A 23,265-nucleotide genomic window follows, 5' to 3' on the forward strand; every position below is an offset into this window, starting at 1 on the left:
ATGTATTCTGATAAGGGTTGGTGGCCACTTGGAACTGTTGTTTTAACTGTTAGGTCGAGTAGGCTGTGAGAGTTGTCCGAAACAGTGGTTAATTGTGTTGGATACGTAACATTTTGTGCTAGGATCATTACTATTAGTCATTTGGAATTAATTGATTTTTACTTGATTAATTGCAACTAAGCTGATTATATTTCTATTTATCAGTTGTGTCTTATAGTTGTATGTCTTCTTGTTTTTGTATAGATTACTGAGCTTGTCCATCAAAGAGATGTTGTGCGGCTGCTGATCAACAATGGCATTTCAAGCCCTAAAGACTTTTCGTGGCTTTCTCAAATGCGCTTCTACTTTGATCCGAATCAGACTGATGTCTTGCAGCAGCTCTCCATTCGAATGGCTAATGCTCGTTTTAATTACGGTTTTGAGTATTTAGGAGTGCAAGATAAGCTTGTTCAGACTCCACTGACGGATCGTTGTTACTTGACAATGACACAAGCTTTGGAAGAACGGTTAGGAGGATCACCATTTGGACCTGCTGGCACTGGAAAGACAGAGTCAGTGAAAGCACTTGGGCATCAGTTAGGACGTTTCGTTCTTGTTTTCAATTGTGATGAGCGTTTTGATTTTCAAGCTGTGGGGAGGATCTTTGTGGGTCTTTGTCAGGTTGGTGCTTGGGGCTGTTTTGATGAGTTTAACCGACTCGAAGAAAGGATTTTGTCAGCAGTCTCACAGCAAATTCAGACAATACAAGAGGCTTTAAAGGCTCATGGAAAATCTGACGCTCGTAAGTTTTGAAGGCAATAGTTACTTATTGAATTCATGCTTCTATCTCTCACCTTCTGTACCTATTAGTTTTGTAGCTGTTTTGCTTGGCTGTTCACTCTTTCCAGCCTGCATGTTTGCTGTTTGCTGTTGTTTATCTAGATTGAGATCTGCTTGAAATTAACAGAACAGCTATGTGTACAATCTTATTTTTAATTGAGCAATTGTGTTTTCATTAGCAATTGCTGCCGATTCTCCTATCAGCGTTGCCTTGATTGGAAAGCAAGTCAAGATCAGCACTGACATGGCTATTTTTATCACTATGAATCCTGGCTATGCTGGACGCTCTAACCTTCCAGACAACTTGAAAAAGCTATTTCGCAGTCTTGCTATGACAAACCCTGACAGGCAACTCATTGCTCAGGTAATGCTGTACTCACAAGGGTTTAGATCAGCTGAGAAACTTGCATCCAAAGTTGTACCATTTTTTAAGTAAGCAGCACAAACATATTTGCTACATCTCCTATGCAGTTATGGTCTATTTGTGTAGTTTGTGTGATGAGCAACTATCCAGTCAGTCACATTATGACTTTGGATTGAGAGCCTTGAAATCTGTGCTTGTTAGTGCTGGTAACATCAAGAGACTGCACATTCAAGCAGTAATGGAGAAGAGCAGTACAGACATTGACCGAGTTGCTGGTGACGTCACTGAACAAGAGGTACAGAAGCATGAATAGTACAGTTTGTTGTTGTGTTGCATGGTAGTGCACATATGTGCACAAAAAAATGTTAAACATTTCACGTCAGCGTTGTCTCTAACGAGACAGTGAAGATAGCTGCCCTGCCTCCAGAACCCCCTAGATGTACTCACAGCGTAGGATGACTTTCTAACCAACTGAGCTATAGCACCACATGATGATAATATGTACACACACACACACACACACACACACACACACACACACACACACACACACACACACACACACACACACACACACACACACACACACACGAATAGTGAACGGTGAATGGATGAGGAGCTGTTGTTATACACGGCCACGCCCCTAGCCAGATGACTGGTTTTTTGTGCACTATGCAGAAGCTATGAACCATGCTCCAGATTCTCACAGGAGCACCAACTGTGGTGTGGGCACCCGAAGTCCCACTAGGATCCCAGTAGCTTGTAGACTTTGTCGCAGTCGGGGCTTCACTGGGACCCTAGTGGCTGATAGACTTTGTCGAAGTTGTCGGGGCTACACAGTGCACGCACACACACACACACACACACACACACACACACACACACACACACACACACACACACGACCTCTAGAAAATAACAGAAAATAGAGGCTTTATTGGCACAGTTATGATATTTCTACAATTGGAGCACTACAATTGGAGCACTACAATTGCAACTCGTTCTTTAGATGTCATGTGATGTAATATTGGATACTAAGGCTGTGTCTCCACTTGTTACTCTTTAAACATGTTTAGCTAGACAGCGTCTCCACTTGTCCATTTTATCCAGGCTATTAAAATAATTATCTGGGAATTTGTTGTACCGCGTGACTTTGTTTCTTGTGCAGCAGACAGCCGGAGATTGTCTTCTGGTCATCTTGAGAACAATCAAGTCTCTTGTCTTTGCCGAAACCGCTCTCTTCGAACACTTTGCATCAGTCTATGCCGTCTCTGACATTGCCTAATTCTGTTTTCTTCCAATAGTCTCCAAAAGAAAGAGAAAGAACAGCACGAAAAAACCTAACATCCATCATCGTTGAACTTGCGTTACTATCACGTGACCGTTAAACCTAAACCACTTTTGCTCTGAACCATGTTTAGCAAAAGCTGTTTAGGTTTGCAGTTAAAGAATTTTAACGCTAGTGTAGACACGATTATTCTTAAACATGTTCAAACGTAAACAGGTTCTAAACATGTTTAAGCCCTAGTCGAGACACACCCTATATTTTGATGTAGAAACTACAGCCAATACAGTTAAACTCTGGCAGTAGTCTTGCGTAGCCAGACCTCTTTTTGCCGCATCATACTTCCGGGCGAAATTGGGTCTGGTGAACAGCCTTTGCTGCCGCTGTGTGCCGCGTAGCCAGAAATCGGCTGTCTAAAGACCGGATTTGGCTTTTTAAACGCTTCACTAAAGACCAGACTGCTATGCAAGCAGTACAATCCTATCTCAATTAGCTTCTCTTGTTTCGTAGAGAACAACTCGAAGACTACAGCTAGAGTCATTGCTGTTTGTGAAATGCATGTCTACTACAGCAACAATTAATAAAAAAATGTGGCCATGGGACACATTGACATCGACAGGCTTCCATCTCTTAGCTAATTAGGCAATCTGTCATGATTGAAGTCGTATGTAGCATTGTTTCACAACGGAGACTGAATGCGAACGTACTCGATGTAAAGCAATGCACAAAACACATGAGATGATTACCCGAACACAGAAAGACGACTCATCTTGTTTTGATGACGTCAGCGCCAAGCCTTCAATTCCAGGACCAGATATCGCTCACTCTGACCTGTCTGCGGTTGCTTTAGACGTCAAAGCAGCCAACAGCTTTGAGTACGTTTGCATCCATTCATGCGTTCATATTCATTCGGTGCTTTCGCATTCAGACTTCGTTGTGACACGAGCACAAGACGTACGACGTCGAGCCTGCCGATGTCAACGTTCCCGTGGCCGCGTTTAATTAATTGTTGCTGTAGACATGCAGATTTCACAAACAGGAGAAGCTAATTGAGATAGGATTACACTGCTTGTATACCAGTCTGGTCTTTAGTGAAGCATTTAAGAAACCAAATTCTGTCTTTAGATAGCCGATTTCTGGCTACGCGGCATACAGCGACATAAAAGGCTGTTCACCAGACCCCATTTCGCTTGGAAGTATGACGCGGCAGAAAGGGGTCTGAATACACGAGACTACTCTGGCAGCTGTCTGATATTATTTCTACAATAAAGATGTGTCAATACTGACATTCAGCAACATTAGACAGTAATGTGCACAGAGTTTGTCACTCAAAGATACATTTCTTTAAATTTACAGTAACACCTTTTTTAAAAACAGATTTACTAGTCAGATTTCTATGCACATGTCAGTGGAGTAGATTGTTCTATTTATTCATTTAGTACTACAGAAAACATGGCTGCTTGGTAGTAAAACTTTACCTTGTGCCTGTGATTTCTAGATTCTTATTCAGAGTGTGTGTGAGACAATGGTTCCAAAACTTGTTGCTGAAGACATTCCACTACTCAGCAGTCTCCTGGCTGATGTTTTTCCTGGTGTTGCTTGGAATGCGGCTGAGATGCGAGCTCTTCGTAATGAAATAAAGAAAGTTTGTACTGAACGTCATCTTATTTATGGTGAAGGAGAGGAGATAGGTACAAGCTGGGTTGACAAGGTGCTCCAGCTCTATCAAATTTCACAGCTTAGTCATGGTCTGATGATGGTCGGGCCTAGTGGAAGTGGGAAGACCACAGCATGGTCTGTTCTACTGCAAGCATTGAAAGAGCTAGAAGGAACCGAAGGAGTTTCTCATGTTATAGATCCAAAGGTGAGGTGTGATGTCGTAGAGATGTTTGTGTGTTATGATTGGGTTGTTTTGTAAAGTCAATGTCCAAAGAGGATTTATATGGAGTTCTTGATCCGAACACTCGTGAATGGACAGATGGGCTGTTTACACATCTCTTGAGGAAGTAAGTATTTGCACAGAAAATTGTCATATCAGTAATTTTACATTGGCTTATTTTGTATATTTCTTATTAGTAGTGTGTGTGGTGTGGTGGTGGTGGTAGTGTGTGTGTGTGTGTGTGTGTGTGTGTGTGTGTGTGTGTGTGTGTGTCTGTGTGTGTGTGTGTGTTTGTGCGCGTGTGTGGTACTGTAGCTCAATTGGTCAGAGAATGCATTTGGAGCATGAAAACATCCGGGACCTTGCAGGGTTTACAGGTTCAAGTCACAGTGATGGTGAGCTATGGCATAATTTCCTTAAGCAAGAAACTTACACACAATTGCTTCTCTCGGCTCCGGAGTATAAATGAGTACTTGGTCATTGACTGGGGTGGACATGACCGCTGGCTTGGCAGTAACATCATGCAGCAGACGGGTACTGTATTTGTGGGCCTTTGTGTCCAGTTCCAGAGCTACGCCATTGTCAGTGCACCTTAATGACTCCGACCTAGCTCTAGGTGGATTGTAGTGCTGGCCCTAAGCCTCGACGTACTGAATGGATGCCCTGTCCCTAGAGGCAGGGGACCTATCTCCGCAACTGACCTGGAGGGCACATTTGTTGTGTGTGTGTGTGTGTGTGTGTGTGTGTGTGTGTGTGTGTGTGTGTGTGTGTGTGTGTGTGTGTGTGTGTGTGTGTGTGTGTGTGTTGCATGCATATGGCGTGTGTCTCTGTGTGTGTACGTACGTGCATACGCGCTCAGTAGCATGCAGCTCTGCCATGAGGTACATACTGTAAATCCACAAATTTTTGTATGCATTTTATCTTTGTATTATTCGTACAACCCCTAAATGTACTAAATTAAAATGCCTACTAAAATTTTCTTGGATGACAAACTGTTATTACAAATCGCCACTAGCAATGTTAATGACGCACCACAACACAAGATCCACCTCAACAATACTCTTGTCTTACAACAACAGAAGACTAATATCAAACTCTTTGTGTACACATGTCCAGTTTGCAACGTTATGATGTCACTCAACTCAAACTGTTTCTGAAAGTGCTCTTGACTGATATTTAGCAATGGCATCAACAGAAGATGAATCAGACAGTTGATGTTCTTGCAGCAGTGACGGTTTGTTTTTCAAATTAGTCCTAATGAGTCCGCCAACACTGTACCCTTTGGTAGACGACGGAGCTGCTGTCTGCAAGGCATGCAAGTAATATAAGTCATCACTTTTTTGGCCACTGTTAGTCCAAGAAGAAGGTGTCTGCTGTGACCTTTTTATGCTAGTTGTACCATTTTTGTAGGCCGTCCATTCAATACTAGTAACTCTTTTCAATATGCATTGCGGACTGATTGAACTGTTGACTTTTGTGATTCTGTGATTCAGCAATTTTTGCAGATGAGCAGGTGTCCTAGCTCATAAGTCCACATTACTCAGTGACTCAGATAATGGTCAGCGTAGTCTTGGAGTCATAGGCATGTATTGTCCTCTTTCTGCGCTTAGCTGCTGAGTGACCTCAATCCAGAGGGTCATCTACACCGTCATTCATAAGTGCGATGTCCTCTGTTGGATCTTGGATGCTTTTGCTCACTTTGGTAGTGATTGTAATTTTTTATTTTTTGTTGTGAGCCAAGCATTGATACCACTTTGCTTTAGCTTAGAACTCATGAATGACGTACTCTGACCACGTAGAATGAAACAGTTACTGTACTAGCATGTGCTATAATTGTTCTTTAAATCCTGTACAAAATAAGATGCGTACAAAGGGTCTTCTTGTAAAGTGTATTTTAGTTGCGTACGAAAATTTGTGGATACAGTACTGCATATTGTACATAAATACGTACATTGTACTACCAATGCGACTTATACTTTGCCGACTAAGATGAGACATACACTTACACTAAGATTCCAAGGTAATTCCTGTGAATGGAGACAGAGCAACCCATGTAAATGCAAAATTTAAGAATGCTTCAACTAGTCATTTCTTCTCTATTGAAAGAAACAACAACACATTAGGTGCAATAGTTTTGGCACAGTTGACACATCTAACGTGCAGACAGCTTGTGTGCTACATCTTAATATTGCTGGTTAGAACTTTGTGTAGGCACGTACGGTTTGTGTGTTTTTATAAGAGAGTATTTCTCAGACTGTTGGTCTAGTTGGAGTCATGTAGTCTGTTGTTTGTAAGACATGTATGAGTGAGTCACACATCTTTTTAATCATTGGCTTGTTTATACAAGTTTAGGTGGGTTTGACTGTTTATAGATTTGCGAAGTTTGTTAAGTGACTGTTGCTTATATTGTGATAGAATCATTGATAATGTGAGAGGTGAGTTGAACAAGAGACAGTGGATTATCTTTGATGGAGATGTAGATCCAGAGTGGGTAGAGAACTTGAACTCAGTGCTGGATGACAACAAGATGTTGACTTTGCCAAATGGAGAACGACTAAATTTACCATCAAATGTTAGTAACATGATTACGTTTGTGTGTTGCATTTGATCCGTTGATGGTTCTGAAGGTGGAAGTGCCTTATCTTACACAAAGTTATAGCACTTAGTCTCACTTAGTCTGGTCGTATCCAGAGTCATTGTCTGCCTTTTGGGGTGACTTTATACTTTATACCAGCTGTTTCAATGCATACCCTTATTAAAGGAGAACTCTCACCAAATAGTAAACTTGTTGAAAGAAAGATACAATGCCTGGTATCTTTCTGCAGGAAACCTACGGTCCAGACAGCCACAGAAGCAGAGAATGGGCAACGAGTTATTCAGACAATTCCCCGCATGTAGCACAAAGTCTTACTCTCTGAAAGTAACTACTTTAGGTTTAACCATACCAAGTGCTCCTAATGCACCCAAGATGCAGCGAGACATGATCTATGAACTAATCTAAGAAGGGTCTCCTTCTGAGGCTCCACGGTTGTATTGACACAGTCGATACTTGCGTGATAACTTTGGGGTCCCGATTTGCTTTAGTCAATAAATCACAACTTGACACCATATATCTCACAATCCTTACCTTGAAATGTGCACAGGTATCGGTCTTCCTTGCTAACCAACAATCAGAGTTACATGCCACATATGTGTACTAAACACGCCCATGCAGGTAATTTCAATGCTTTATTTCTTCGTCACGGTAAACTTCTGCAGTAAACGGTTGCAAGGAGTTGTGTCATGAAGTGACAGCTTTCCTCTGAGAGATGGTTGATTTTGGTGAGAGTTCCCCTTTAAGAATTAAGTACTAGGGTATTGTTACAAATTTGGAGTTCATCTGTTGTGAACTGATTGCATATGCTTATTATTTGGCTGCACTTTAATAATACACATATATGTACACTGGACTGGTTTGAATTTGTTCATGTAGCCTTGTTGCAGGTGGATAAGCAGAAAGGGTGACAGACTAACTAACTAGTAATGACAGAAGGAGGGTGTACATTGTATGTACAACTAAAACTGACAGATTGACACACAGCCGTTTGTTTATTATGTCTTGTATACATATCTCAAAACTATCATTGTCACCTTGTACTGAAGGTGTGAGATGTGCATGATAGTAGCTAATTTTGTTACTCTCAGACATTTTGCTGTGCTTCACTTGGTATGTGCTCAAATTTATTGTAGAAACTATCACACACTATGGGATCTTAAAGCGTGCACGCTTTTGTTTGGTTTTCTGAAATATTAGCTGTGGTTTCTTTCATTGGTAAGAATGAAAGTGAAGGACTATGTCATGCTTCTAATGTCACTGTTGGCAGTGGTGGCGTGTAGTGTTTGTTAGTGCTGTCTTAAATCAAACGCAGCCTGATTTAAGGTGTCTACAGGCTATGTACAGTAGGAGTTTCTTTACCTATGTTTGACACCTGCAGGTTGCTAATAATTAATAGGGATTAATAGATAAGTGTATGTTTGTGAATGGTTCTAGCATTTTGTTTTCTTTGCGTGTGTTGCCTTTGATGATGAATTGGGATCAACAGTAACTAGACATTACTTCTTGCTCACAGCGATATTTTGCAATTGATAACTCATCCTGTATTCTGTTCAGGTGAGAATCATGTTTGAGGTCCAAGACTTAAAATATGCCACTCTTGCTACTGTTAGTCGCTGTGGTATGGTCTGGTTCAGTGAAGATGTTGTCACAATTGACATGATGTTCAACAACTATTTACAGCGGCTACGCAGTGTACCCTTAGATGATACAGATGAGAACAAGAGGTTACAGAAACCATTTCAGTCTGGACAAGAAGAACTGGTTTCTCCTACACTGCAAGTGCAACGAGATTGTGCTGACATTCTCAGCCCGCACTTTTCTTCTGATGGTTTGGTTGTAAAAGCGTTGATATTTGCAGCTACAAACATGGATCATATCATGGACTTCACACGTGTTCGAGCACTCAGTTGCTTGTACTCCATGTTGAACCAATCTGTACGGAATGTGCTTACTTACAACTTAAATCATTCAGATTTTCCAATGAACCATGATCGAATTGAGAAGTATCTTTTGCGGCAACTTGTGTATTGTCTCTTGTGGTCACTAGCTGGTGACAGTAAATTACAATCTCGTTCTGATCTTGGGACGTACATTCGAGGCATCACGACTATTCCTCTACCGTCAACATCTACCATCCCCATCATTGACTATGAGGTAACGATGAATGGTGAATGGTCACCTTGGCATTCTAAGGTTCCTCAAATTGAAGTTGAAACTCACAAGGTTGGAGCTCCTGATGTGGTTATTCCAACTGTAGATACGGTTCGTCATGAATCACTTCTCAACACTTGGCTAGCTGAGCATAAGCCACTTGTTCTCTGTGGTCCACCTGGATCTGGCAAGACAATGACATTGTTCAGTGCTCTTCGGTCGTTGCCTGACATGGAGGTGGTTGGTCTCAATTTCTCTTCAGCTACAACTCCAGAACTATTGATGAAAACGCTAGATCACTACTGTGAGTACAGAAGAACTCCGAATGGGCTTGTTCTTTCTCCTGCTCAAATTGGCAAATGGCTTGTTCTGTTTTGTGATGAAATCAACTTGCCAGACATGGACAAATATGGTGAGAAGAAATTTAGAACTTATGGCTACAGATTATTGATTTTGTAACCATGATTCAAAATATGTCAAAAGCAAGAGCTTGACATGTAGTCATTGTCGTGACACCACTTGATGTTTTGTTTACATTCTAAATCCAATAATTATATCACCATACTTTTGAGACTTTTTTGTAATTTTGTTCTTGCAATAATTATTAGGGCATTTTGAGTTTCAGCGATGTCCAATCTCTTGTGGCCATTCTGTACTGATTTGTTAAAGAAATTATTGTGCTATATAATATTTATATTGGTCAGATGTATATGGCTATCACAGGCAATTCTAGCAGCTGGCTTTTGGTCATTAGACTTGAATGTGTTGTTACTTATATATGAGATTATTTTTATGCTAGTAGTCAATTTGATGGTGGTGTTTATGTATCTTGCTGTTTTAGGTACACAGTGTGTTATTTCCTTCCTTCGTCAGATTGTGGAACGAGGTGGCTTTTATCGCCTGGCTGATCAGACATGGGTGATCGTGGAACATGTTCAGTTTGTTGGTGCTTGCAACCCACCAACAGATCCTGGACGAAAACCATTATCACACAGGTACTGTACAGCAGCATTGTGCAAATATGCTCATTTCATATGTGCTTGTATTACTTGACATGTATGTAGTTTGCTTACTGACAGTTATATGGACAGCCAGCTCATGCATTTGTGATGTATAATACTAAGTCACAGTTCTTGTATATTGTTTTATTTCTCTTGTTTATGCTTGTATGTATCAGTCTGGTTGTGTAACAAAGCCTGTTAATATTGGAGGCTAATGTAGCTTGCTACACAAGTTCTGTGTGTGCATCTGTTGGGCATGTAGAGTTGCACTTTAGTTTGTTGTCAATTTCTCAAGAGGCATTCTATTGCAGATTTCTTCGTCATGTTCCTGTTGTGTATGTTGACTATCCCGGTCGACTGTCACTAACTCAGATCTATGGCACTTTCAATCGTGCAATGTTACGCATGGTTCCTAGTCTCAGACAGTATGCAGAGCCTCTTACTGATGCTATGGTAGACTTCTATGGCAAGTCACAGGAACGATTCACACAAGATATGCAGCCACACTATATCTACAGTCCCAGAGAGATGACAAGATGGGTGCGAGGCATTGCAGAGGCACTGAAGCCATTAGAAACTCTTTCTGTTGAAGGACTGGTTCGAATCTGGGCACACGAGGGTTTGCGATTGTTTCAAGATCGGTAAGTCAGAAATGGCAAAGTTGTGTGTTGTTTTTATGTATAATTTAGAAATAGATGCTCACAGTTGTGCATCATGAGTGCACTGATTTAAGAAGAAACAGCATTAATTTTGGTTGATTCTGTTGGAGATAGCCTTGGTAGATTCTTGTCAGACCTGTACTCTTTTGGAGTTCTTAATTAAGAGATACGTTAGTATTTTTGGTTTGTGCCTTTTATGCCTAAAGTACAGCACTTAAAAGAACTTTGCAAGACTGCTGAAACTAATTTGATGACTTTTGCATACTATATTCCCTCAAATAGTAACCCATGGGTTACTATATTTCAAACTGATCAGAGCCACGGGTTAGTATTTAAGCAGCGTTACTAATCAAGTGTGGTTTACTATTATTCAATGTCTGCTATCATGGTTCAAGTTGAAGTAGAGAGCTATGCAAGTATGAGACGAACACACTCTTATACCCTTGACCCATGCAAAGCTGTCAAGTTAACTGCTTAATCGTTTCTGTTTTCCCCCAGATCCGCTCTCGGTGTCCTCCTTCAGTTTGTCAGAATTCTTCATTCACTGGTGGAGGTTTTGCCGTTGATCTTGTATCTTGCTGCCATAGCTGTTATCGATGATATTCGAGTTTCTTTCACAGCCCTTAATTAATTTTGGCAATCAAAAACATCTCTGCCTCTTCAAGGAATCTGTGTAGCACGACTAACAGTGTGCATGCGTAATGTCGCAAGCTCTGACAGCCAAGGCATGGGTTACTAAAGTTTGTTCCCAAATAGTGTAATACGTGGGGAAAACTCGTATCTCCTGAAGCGGACGTCCTAGCGAGTTGATTCCAACATCACTGGAACGCTTACAAGAAGGAGGTTCGAGATTAGTTAATAAATACTGTGATTGGTTCTTTATTACAAAACAATTAGTAACTTCCTGTATGACACGCGCTTGGCCCTACCCTACTCTTGCGTTTACACCAGGTGTCAGATAACTTCAAAGTCACTGCGATAACGCCCACTACTTGAAAGCTGACGCGGACGTACTTTGAACTATGGATTGATAAGTAAAACAGCTGTAGCTAGCAAGCTTATGTAGTTGAGGCATTGGTTGAACCTTTGAACGTAAGTTCATAGCGAAACGTTTCTATAGTGGAACCGTTTATTCCACTAGCAGTAATTAGCTCTGCTCTTCAATTCCTTATCCATTAACTACAGTTTTCACATATTCTCCTTTTCAGAAATGGACCTTAATCGAGCACAGGTTACTATGTTTTCAAACTGACCAGACCTACGGGTTTCTATTTGAGCAGGGTTACTATTCGAGGAAGTATTGCATATTGTATGCTAATAGGAGATTCCAGGTTTGCTATGAATGAATTAGTACAAAGTATGTGTTACAGAGGAGCATGTGTAGAGTAGATAAATGAACCTGAACTTATTATATATGAGTTGATCAAGAGCTAAGTGCTTGCACTGTTGGTCTACAAAAACTATATTCTTGAAACTTTATTTTATTATCACTCTGGAGCTGGACAGATAGGAGCTATTAATTTTCTGGAAGTCAGTGGACTGTTACAGTAAATGGTGCTGTGGTGTCATAATTTTTTAGTGTATCGCAGTAAACATGCCCAAAACCAACATTTGAGATTATGGACAGTAAAATGGATATTGAAATAGATAGTAGTCAATCGACTATGATGTTGTTGCATCTGTTGTACTGTAAGTGTTTGTACTGTATAGCTTATATACTAACTTGTATTACAGGCTAGTGTATGACGAGGAGCGACAATGGACAGATGAACAGCTTGTACAGACAGCCATGACTTTCTTCCCCAACATGAACAAGGATGAGGCTCTCAAGAGACCTATCCTTTTCAGCAATTGGTTGTCAAAAGATTATGTTCCTGTAGAACAGGAGGAGCTAAGAGACTATGTGAAAGCAAGACTGAAGGTCTATACATATTTACATGTGTTGTGAACTTGTTTGGCAATGGTTAAGACTGTTTGTCTATCTGCTTGTGTGCCAATTTGTCTGTCTGCTTGTCATTTGTGCTGTTTTGTTTGTTCTGTTCAGAATAGATTTAAGCAAAATGATGTAGCATGAACAAAGATCTACTTGTGTAACACTGCAAAGGGGGATATTTTTGCTAGGCAAATTTTTGCAGATTCTTTGTCATAGACCAGTTTGGGGGGTAAACTTTTCACGGTCTCTAAGGCTGCGAGCAAATTACACCACCATAAATATCGTGAAAATTTAACCCATGCGAAAAGTTTCTTTACAATAGTTTGAATGTCAGGATGAATGTAGAATTGACAATAATGATGAACTTGTGGTTTACAGCTGTGTTTGTAGACTTTTTGTTATGCTGATTGAAAGTCAATGAGTTACAAAATGTTGAGTTTCTTTCGTGTAGGTGTTTTATGATGAAGAACTTGATGTTCCTCTTGTTCTATTCAATGAAGTACTGGATCATGTTTTGCGTATTGATCGGATATTCAGACAGCCTCAAGGTCATTTGTTGCTGATTGGTGTGTCTGGTGCTGGCAAGACAACTCTGTCACGTTTTGTGGCTTGGATCAATGGCTTGAAAGTTCATCAGATCAAAGTCCATAACAAATACACAGCAGCAGACTTTGATGAGGATCTTCGAGGAGTTCTGAGACGAGCTGGCTGTAGGGTAAGGTGTCAGTATAAAGTATTTAATGGGCTTTTATTATTGATGTTGCTGCACATATGCTATGTATGGCACTGGTGTTAGAGGATTCTACCATATTAGTCATTTACATGTAATAGAATGTACAGTAGGAGGCTATGCAAAGCTGTGGATTTGTGAAACCTTATGCTGTTAAAATGTAATGAACTTTAATGTAAGGAGTCTGGACATGTAAGTGTAAATTTGATGAAAATTTAGTGTATGGTGTGAGTGTTTGTGTTTACTGTTTGTGTGGGATTTTTGTACAGGATGAGAAAATTGCCTTCATTATGGATGAATCAAATGTGCTGGATTCAAGTTTCTTGGAACGTATTAACACTCTGTTAGCTAATGGAGAGGTAGAGTGTCATTTGATCATTGTGTGATAGCTAAGTAGTAACCATACATGTGGTGTAGGTTCCTGGTTTGTTCGAGGGTGATGAGTTTACTACTTTGATGACTCAGTGTAAAGAGGGATCCCAACGTGATGGACTTATGCTGGACTCTGCAGAAGAACTTTACAAATGGTTTACTAACCAGGTGGCTTAGAACGTTTATAATCACTTACTCTTGACTATGAGTTGCTGTTTTTTTGTTAGGTGATGAACAATCTACATGTTGTGTTTACTATGAATCCATCAACTGAAGGCCTGAAGAGCCGAGCAGCTACATCGCCAGCATTATTCAACAGGTTTGTATGAAAATTTATTACCATATTGCCATAAATATGTGTTTATTGTTCAAAAAGGGTTTCAGTGTGTTTGAAAATTACAATTATCATACTTGATTATTATCAAGTTGACTTGGGTTGTACATGCTTGGGTGTATGGGGATATTGTTTGTGTTAGCATGTATATTGTTTGTCAAACTTGATTTATGTTTGGTGACTGATAATGTATGGCTGGTGTAACAGTATTTATTTAGTGATTACATCCTACATGCTGATAAAATTACTGACATGCATAAAGTACATACATGACATTTGTAAGAGCTTGAATCCTAGGGTGTTGCATTGAATATCTAGTTTTTGCTGATGCTGTTTACATGTCTTTTGATTGGGAAACTATGGCCGTGTAGCTGCATCTTAAACTAGTTGCATTTAGAAACGAAATCAGTTCAAGAAAGCGACTGTTTCCACTAGGAACTCCGGATGTGCAAAACAAACCGTCTAGGAACGCTTTATTTTGAAGTGTTGGGTGAGTCAGAGCAACTGCTGGTTGTTACTGATTCAGCATCTACTAGTAGGAATTTGCATGACGATGACCAAGGACGCCGTCTTCTCTCTCTGTGTAGCTGAGGTTTCTTTTCGTTAGTTAATGACCGTACAGCTTTAAGGCAATTCTATCCCAGCAAAATAGTTAAAGGGTAACTGCAACGCAAAAATCAAAAATTCTTTTATGTAGGAAATCGATAGTTCTAGTTGCATACATGACAGGGAAAATAGTTTTAGATTTCTAAGTTAAGTCATCGCTGAGAAATATCAGGTCAAAGTTGCTTCCGGTTCTTCAAGTTCTGGTAATGGGCGTGATGTAGTGTACACGTCATAGAGGGGAGACGCTTGTGCCTCTGTATAGTCAGCGGCCTGTAAAAATGACTACGACTTTATTTCCAAGGCAACGCTGCTAGGGTAGAGGCGACGGCAGCAACAGTTTTCAGGTTTTTACGTGATGATAACGTTTTATCATTGCATGAATCACAGGATGAATAAGGTGTGCTGGGAGCCATTATAGTGACTAAACCACTCAGGTTCAAGCTCAGCGACAGTGCCTCTAAAGCTTTGAAATCGCCTGCTGCCTTGGAAGTGGATGAGGAAGAGGAAAGGCTAAGTGATAGCCTGCCACCATCGCAAGTAGAAGTAGGAGTAGCAAACGTAATCCATGCACATCCAGGTAAGTAAACAACCATCCGCATCAGGTGCAGCTGCGGTCGTTGTGAGATGATGGATACGTACTCATGTGGAATGCGAGTGCTGTCAAAGCGTATTTGAGGTTGTCTCAAATAATGACGTAATAATAATGTCGAATACTAGTGACAATACTGGCACAGTGTACTGGTGAGTTCATGCAAAACTCTGGCTACCATAGTTGCCCGTAATAACGCCCTGGGCATATAGAAAAGAAACACTTTTGTGGGCGTATACTAGGGCATGGGCGTTATTTTGGTCCTAGGCATATACATGGTCGCAAAATGCTGACGTTTGGCTAGTCACCATCTAAATACTTGAAGACAGAAATACCACAAATGCTTGCAATTGTCCATTTGCAAGATCAAAGGTACTGGTATCCATACAGCATCAGCATACACGCAGAAACTAATCACTCTATGTATACACATGCAAACCAGAGTTGTTGACCTGAAGCTCGTCAAAAGCATCAGGGTCGGTAATTGCAACGAAGACATGAGTCTAGCGGTAAGCACTTTCACTCAACACTGACACCAGCTCATCAAACGCACACAGACAGAGACGAATGTTCTGCGGACCCCATTTTGTTTTGTCTGCACATGCGTATCCTGGGCTTATACTTGGGCATGGGGTTTTTCGGGCTGAAAGTTGTGACCTGTCGCACATGGGTGTATATACGGGCATGGGCATTATTATGGCGAATACAGTATTGCTGTGAGAAAGAGAACAAAATGAGTTGAAGTTCGTACGTTGAATTCACGTTAATACAGGGATTGACTTTACTGTACAGTGTACCGCAATGCATACGACTGCGTTCACTGCACATGACGATCAAGCATCTAGACGCAAGTCTGTAAGATATAGTCATCAAGAGTCTGACCTCTCCTAGCCATTTGCAGTACTTTTAGTCCTGCACGAGAGTCTTCCTTATCCTCCTCATATTTCCCGCTTCTCAAATGCGGCTCTCATTTTCTTTTGCGAAGGTTTCAGAGTGCTGCAGTCTTGAAGTGTGGAGGCAGGTAGATGGAAAATGGTGGCCTCAGATTTTGCTCTTCTACAACCCAGACCAAGTTCTTCAATAGATCTGGCTGTACATATCGTGAAACAATCAAGCTAAAAGTGGCTACTACAGACTCCTGTTCACTCAGTAGGACGCATCGTACTCAGTAGTAGTATCTCAGACGACACAAACGTTTCTGCAGTTGTCCTCCTTATTTTCTATTCCCACTCTTTTCTTAGCTTGGAGATCTTCGGAAATCGAAACACACTTGCATATGACTTGTGTGAATTGGTGCTTCGTGCAGCCACGCAACACCGAACCATTCTTTTGCCACAGATTCTTTTGTTGACAGTACACAGTAGCATGGAGTCTCCCTTGTGTTACGTGTACGCTACACCACGCCCATTACCGGAACTTGATGAATCGGAAGCAACTTTGAATTGCTATTTCTCAGTGAAATGTTATCTTAAAAATCTAAAACTATTTTTCTGTCATGTATGCAACTAGAACATAAAAGAATTTTTAATTTTGCGTTGCAGTTACCCTTTATCATCAAAATGGCGTCAGAAGCCATCTAAACAAGCGTGCTACTGTCACGTGACAGTTAAACCTAAACCACTTTGCTAAACCTACTGCAAAACGGGTTTAAGAAATCGGTTTAGGTTTAGAATATAACTGGTTTAGTGCAAGTGGAAACAGGTCAATCCTTAGACCAATTTAACTTAAACGACTTGTTAATAAAACCGGTTTAGGCACTAGTGGAAATGCGCCCTAGAACATTATGAGTTATGACTTGGTGTGACTGGTTGATATTGAATTTTGTGTAATCATTTGTGAAGTTGGATTGGTTTGGAAGGTCTGCTCGTAGAGTTACTGCAATTGTTGGAAGCAAGGTGAAGTTGACTTTAATATCTTTGACCAGCTTGCAACATTATAGGTTTTTGGAGTATCTAGCGGAGCTAAATAGATGTTAATACAACAACTACGGGATTAAGGAAGAAGAGTGTACGTGTGCTTGTGACGTACATAGTGATGTGTTTTTGGCAGGTTACACAGTAGTTGACTCTGTACAGTGTAGTAGCATCTGTTTCTGTTATGCCGCGGAAAAGGCGTTCTGCTACTCCCTCAGGTCGGTCACTTCAAGAGTACTTGGCCCTGTTGGATGAAACACTGGAGCCAGCCTTATCCTGGTATCAACTGGCATGAAGGATGAAAAAGCCATGAGATTATGGAACCATTGGAATGGGACATGGACAGACATGGCTGAGGGAACACAATCAGCATCTGAGAATGAGTTGTCAGTAGCATTCGGTAGTTCCCATGAGCCGAATACGAGGGTTGGAAGGAAGAGGAAGCATGTGCAGAAGGAGATAATGCAGTCGGCAATGCCACTTATATTCTCCACAGAGCAGCACAGTTTATCTCCGAATTGGTGACGAAGATGGTGCATGCAGAAAAGTTGCAGATAGACGTAGATAGCGTGCAGGTGCAACGAGTTCCGGCAGAGCAAGTCTCTCAAGAAACCAGCAGCAGACTTTTTCAAAGTCAAAACACTCAAGGCTTGCACGAGGAGAAGCAAGTACGTTGGAGCTCTCAGAAGATGACGAGGACATCAAGCGGCCAGCTCTGCGGCAGACACAGACGAGTATGCCTATTGATCAGTCTCACTCATTGCATAGCGTCTATCCTGTTTTGGACAAATAGGTTTGGAAGATCCTTAGAAGCGAGTTTGTTGACTTGGATGCGTTGTTGGCTGAATGCTCCAGTTCAATTGTATGCGCAGCTCATGCAATGACCGACCAGTCGCACGTTGCATTAGAGGTTGACCCTGCAGGTCTGAGCGTAGCACAGAACATCAACGCCGCTTGGTGACAGACCTTACTTCATGGCTGAGGGCATGGTCTTTGTTTGCAAACACACTACCAGTGGGTAACCCGAGTCAAGCGTCTGAGTTATTTGGTTACCAGTTATTAATTGCTCAAGCAGCTAGTCGATTTACTACAGCGGCATGGCTATAATACGACAAGGCATTCCGAAAGCAGCCTCTCAAGAGCCAGCTCGGCCCTGGGACGAAGTAGATGCATCATTATGGTCCATCTGTTTCACTAACCAGGCAAGAACAGTATGCTTCAAGTGTCAGGATTCCGGGAAGTTAGCATCCCAGTGTCCCAAGAAAAGACAGAACTCCTTCGGTCAATGGGCAATAGCAATTCTAGTCAATCAGGAGAGCCTACCAGCAAGGGAGCTCGCGTCATCACACTCGCAAACGCCAACTCGCACGGCGTGTACAGGGACTACAACAATGCAACGTGCAACCGCGGAGCAGGAGCATGCAAGTTTGCCCACACTTGTGGCTGCTGTGGCAGGCGACACGCCACCCTTGCTTGTGAGTTAAAGAGGCAGTAAATGCTGCAGGGGTGCCGCAGTAGTTAAGGACAGTAACTTTAAACTTAAAAAGAGTTTCGTTCTTTGTTGCAACTCACCCCCGTGCACGGTGGGTTGGCTGGTTACTAGAGAACTTAGAGCAAGGGTTCAGAATAGGTTGTAAGCACTACACGCTTCATTACGCAGCACGTAATCTACAGATGGCAGTTCAGTATCCGCACGTTGTTTTGGCAACATTGGCGGCAGAGTGTGACAAAGGTTTTCTCTCTGGGCCACACGACCATCTCCCTGGCTAATTTCGTTTCTTCTGGCTTGGGTGTGGTGCCCAAAAAAAGACGGCTCTTGGTGACTTATCTGTCATTTATTAGCGTCCTTGGGCAAAAGTGTGAATGATGCAATCGACAAAACTGATTTTACTATGAAATACCCATCAGTGGACACAGCCATTGCTATGATTGAGACATTTCGATCATCCCCATACATGATCAAAATTTGACTTCAAGAACGTGTTTCGTCATTGTCGTGTCAATCCAGAGGATTGGCATCTGTTAGGCTGTCCCTGGCTGGGCAGCTAATACTACCACACAAGGTTGTCGTTTGGTTTAAGGTCGTCCCTGTGGTTGTTTAACCAAATGGCAGACGTGGTAGAGTGGATTCTTCATATCAAGTTCAGTATCTGACACGTCATTCATTACCTGGATAATTTTCTGATATAAGCGGCCACGAGAGAAGAGGGTCAGGAAAGGTTAGACACCACACTTCAGCGTCTTGGTATAGAGTGGGCACCTGAGAAGGTGGAAAGACCGGCAAAAGTTGGCTTTCTTAAGTATAGAGATTGACTCACACAATAACGTGCTACGCCTTTCACAGGCAAACGGGAGGATCTCGAAGCCAAACTGCAGCAATGGTACTCACGTAAAAAGTGCACAAAACGGCAGCTACTTTTGCTGATCAGCAAGTTCTCCTTTGCAGGGAAGGTCCTACCGGCAGGCCAAATATTTATTAGAAGACTATTTGATTTAGCAACAACTGTGAGAAAGACGTCATCGGGTAAACTTGTCACTACACTTGCACAGACATCAAGTGGTGGCAACGCATACTTCCGTCTTGGCTAGGGAAGTCATACTTCTTTACTACTTCGTGGCTGCTGACGTGACAGGGTCACATGGCTTTGGGGCCTTCTGGAATGGACAGTGGCTGTACGGGCGCTGGCTGGAGCAACACCAGCAAAAGTCGTTTTCGATCGCATGGAAAGAGCTATACGCGATTGTTATCGCAGCAGCTACCTGAGGTCAGAATGGACCAGAAAACGCTTGCTTTTTAACTGTGACAACCATGCAGTAAGTTGATATTTGGCAAAAAGACCACCAAAGACAAACACCTCATTGAGCTTGTATGTTTGCTGTACTTTATAGTAGCTAAAGGAAATTTTAGTGTCTCAGTCTTGCATATTCACAGTGTGAATAATACATTGGCTGATGCATTGTCTCATGGACAGGTGGAGAAGTTCAAGGCCCTATTCCTGCTGGCAGGTTCGAAACTAACACCACTACCGACCAATTGGGAATTACTCTGGACCACGTTGTTTTGCAGTTTCAACAGGCAGCAGTAGCCCTGTCAACGCAGACAGCCTACACTACCGGTATGAAACAATTTAACTTTTGCCAACGGGTGGGATACCTCCCATGCCGGCTTCAGAGACGACACTTTCAAGATTCACGACATTCAGTGCAAAGATGGCTGGAGGGGAGACTATCAGGGTGTATTTGTCTACGGTTTATCACTTTCACATCTAGGCAGGCTACGTGGACCCGCTCCAAGCAACACCTCGTTTGCATTGGTTCCCTGCGGTATACGGAGATCGCAAAAGACTTCCCACAAGAGACCACTTTGGCTCCCAATCACGTTGCCAGTCCTCAGGAATTTTGAAGACATCGCTGTGTCTATGGCCTCGGCTGTGCCTGAGAGATAAACTAATGTATTGGGCAGCATTCACGACAGCATTTCTCAGTTTTATGCGGGTCTCAGAATTTACAGCAACAAACGACTCATCGTTCCACGAGCGAATACTGTGGAAAAGATGTCCAGTTTAAGGAGGACATGGTGGTGCTTCACTTACGAGTGTCTAAGACAGACTCATTTTATCACAGCTGCAATGTCGTACTGGCCCCCATAGGGGTCCCATGTGCCCCGTACGTGCCCTTAAGCGGTATTTGGCAGTCCGGTGGATGAACGTTGGCCTCCCACTCTTTTGCTTCCAGTCAGGAGCATTCCTGTTGAGAGACAGACTTTTGTCTCAACTTTGCTTTTTACTGGATAATGTGGGTATGGATTCCAGCTAATACACCTCCCACAGCTTTTGCATTGGGGCAGCTTCCAGTGCAGCAGTTGCTGGACTACCGGAACATTTGATCCAACGGAGGGGCTGTTTGACTTCAGACTACTTCATGACGTATGTGAGATTGGATATACAAGTGTTGCGGTCTGTGGTGCGTTGCATAAGCGAGCAGAAATTATAGAAATAGATCAGCAATTGTGTTGCATCTGGTTCATGTCTTTATCTTGCGTGATGCCTTAGCAAGCCAACACATGCTGACGCTTTCTTGGGAGGGTGTTTGGGGTGCAGCCCCACCTGGGTCGGGCCACAGAGCAAGCAGCAGTCTGGTACAGGCGTACCTTTGACAATTGGTGGTATTTCTCTGGATGAGGCTATTGTTAGGTGTGATGGCAGCTGTCACAGGGCAGCAAGTTCTTCATGCTGTCAGGTGACAGCGGCAGGCTGCGGTTCTGCATGCCCAGTGTTGGGTGGTGCTAAGCATAGGTTAGCCTCGGTAACCAGAAGCTGTCTCTCCAAGTAAGCCCACTGGTGTCTATCAACGCATCAAGAAGGAGATTTAAGTCTTATTAACCCTTCAACTCCCATTTGGTGATATTAACGCCAACGCATGACACTAATGCTATATCACCTGTTTACAAGAATGTACGAATAAAACTAATTACCTGGCGTGCGCATGTAACTACAGTTGACTAGCTACTTATTCGCAATTGTAGCCACCTTATACATGCAAAAATTTCAATACATACACAGTTGAAAAGCCTGTTAATTGCTCTTTCGAATGATACATTTCTCGTAGCTATTGATGATAGTTTTGATACGTTCATGTCTACTTTCTGTCTATGCTACACTAATTGAGTTGCCGGTGTCTTCATCATCAGGAAGATCTGCTTTCTGGTGCGTTGCAGCATCGTCTGGAGAGCTAATAAACATATAGAATATTATAAAACGGTTTGAATGATTGTTCTAGACTGCATTCTCTAACCAAAACATACGGGTACATAGCCATAGCAACAGAGAACGTACCATTACTATGGGCATAACTCAAATTCTCCCCAACGGCTAACGGCCAAACCTGGAAAACAGTTACTGAAACTCTTACTGAAAAGATATCGCGAAAAACAAAACGTTTACATATCCAAATGATATACCTACAGCGTGGCGCATCATTGTCTTCACAAACGGAATATCTCACTCATTCTCCATCACATCGGCCTCAAATGATGCCTACGAAGCGAAAACACGTAAGAAACGTCTGAATATGTTGTTTTTGCTTTCAACGTATTAGAAAAATCACAACGAAGAGCAAAGTAGGGCCAGAGCGCATGCAACGTGTCGGAAAATTGTAAAAAAATATGCGCTAAAATTTGGCCATATGCATAGGCACGCCCAAAGGGTGTGTCTAATGGCTAAAAATATTTTGATTGGCTACCGAAGCACAGGAAGATGGCTAAAGTCACGTGGTCAGATATGACCATAGTGTGACGTCATCAAAACATGCGATATCTGGAGATTGCGATCATGTAGACGGCTCAAAGTAGGCTCATTTGAAAGAGACTTTATTAGTGATTCTTTTGAACTATAGTTTGTCGAGCGAAAACGGGCTCCATTTGGGAAAGACGGCAAACAGAAACCTGGGTACTAAACAGAGGCGGAGTAAAGGTAATTATAGGTAGTTAAAGGTAATTATTATAAACACTTGACCAAACGTGCTAAATAGTACGTAATGCCCGCTATTGACAGGGAGTTGAAGGGTTAAGAAAATTATATGCAAGTTAGTCTAGATTAAATTTGTGTGAACAGTTTCTTTGACCACACCCAACTTGACAGATTGGCAATGTGATTTTGTTTTGGTGTATTAGGTGTGTCCTCAATTGGTTTGGTGATTGGTCAAATCATGCGCTCTTCCAAGTTGGTCGAGAATTCACTCAGAAGTTAGACTTGGAAAATTCGTTTGTGAGTCATAGCGACTGCTTTCTCCAATAATCTTATTATAACTATTTTGTTGTTTAGTATGTTGCACCTGATTATTTGTCTATGGTGTATGAAGAGCTTTCGCAGCCTCCGACATATCGTGAAGTTATTGTAAATGCATTTGTATTTGTTCACAAGACTTTACATCAGGCTAATGAGAGACTAGCCAAACGGGGAGGTGGAACTATGTCAATTACTCCTCGTCATTATCTTGACTTTATCAATCATTATGTAGGTAACAATGTTGTAAT

The 23,265-nt window shown here is 41.9% G+C and overlaps 1 protein-coding gene across 1 annotated transcript in view; it reads left to right on the forward strand.

Annotated features, from left to right (window-relative positions):
- Window positions 1-23,265, forward strand: part of LOC134190606 (cytoplasmic dynein 1 heavy chain 1-like) — a 69,759-nt gene that overhangs the window by 27,443 nt on the left and 19,051 nt on the right. The window contains exons 18-33 of the mRNA XM_062659061.1: window positions 244-781; window positions 999-1,251; window positions 1,310-1,478; window positions 3,967-4,332; window positions 4,389-4,474; window positions 6,763-6,919; window positions 8,498-9,506; window positions 9,936-10,089; window positions 10,407-10,736; window positions 12,489-12,675; window positions 13,139-13,402; window positions 13,687-13,776; window positions 13,835-13,957; window positions 14,017-14,108; window positions 22,903-22,996; window positions 23,054-23,245. Of these exons, the coding sequence (XP_062515045.1) occupies window positions 244-781; window positions 999-1,251; window positions 1,310-1,478; window positions 3,967-4,332; window positions 4,389-4,474; window positions 6,763-6,919; window positions 8,498-9,506; window positions 9,936-10,089; window positions 10,407-10,736; window positions 12,489-12,675; window positions 13,139-13,402; window positions 13,687-13,776; window positions 13,835-13,957; window positions 14,017-14,108; window positions 22,903-22,996; window positions 23,054-23,245 (4,104 nt within the window). The remainder of the gene's footprint in view (window positions 1-243; window positions 782-998; window positions 1,252-1,309; window positions 1,479-3,966; window positions 4,333-4,388; window positions 4,475-6,762; window positions 6,920-8,497; window positions 9,507-9,935; window positions 10,090-10,406; window positions 10,737-12,488; window positions 12,676-13,138; window positions 13,403-13,686; window positions 13,777-13,834; window positions 13,958-14,016; window positions 14,109-22,902; window positions 22,997-23,053; window positions 23,246-23,265) is intronic.

This window comes from Corticium candelabrum, chromosome 15, assembly GCF_963422355.1.
Source record: "Corticium candelabrum chromosome 15, ooCorCand1.1, whole genome shotgun sequence".
In the NCBI taxonomy this organism is placed as follows: domain Eukaryota; kingdom Metazoa; phylum Porifera; class Homoscleromorpha; order Homosclerophorida; family Plakinidae; genus Corticium; species Corticium candelabrum.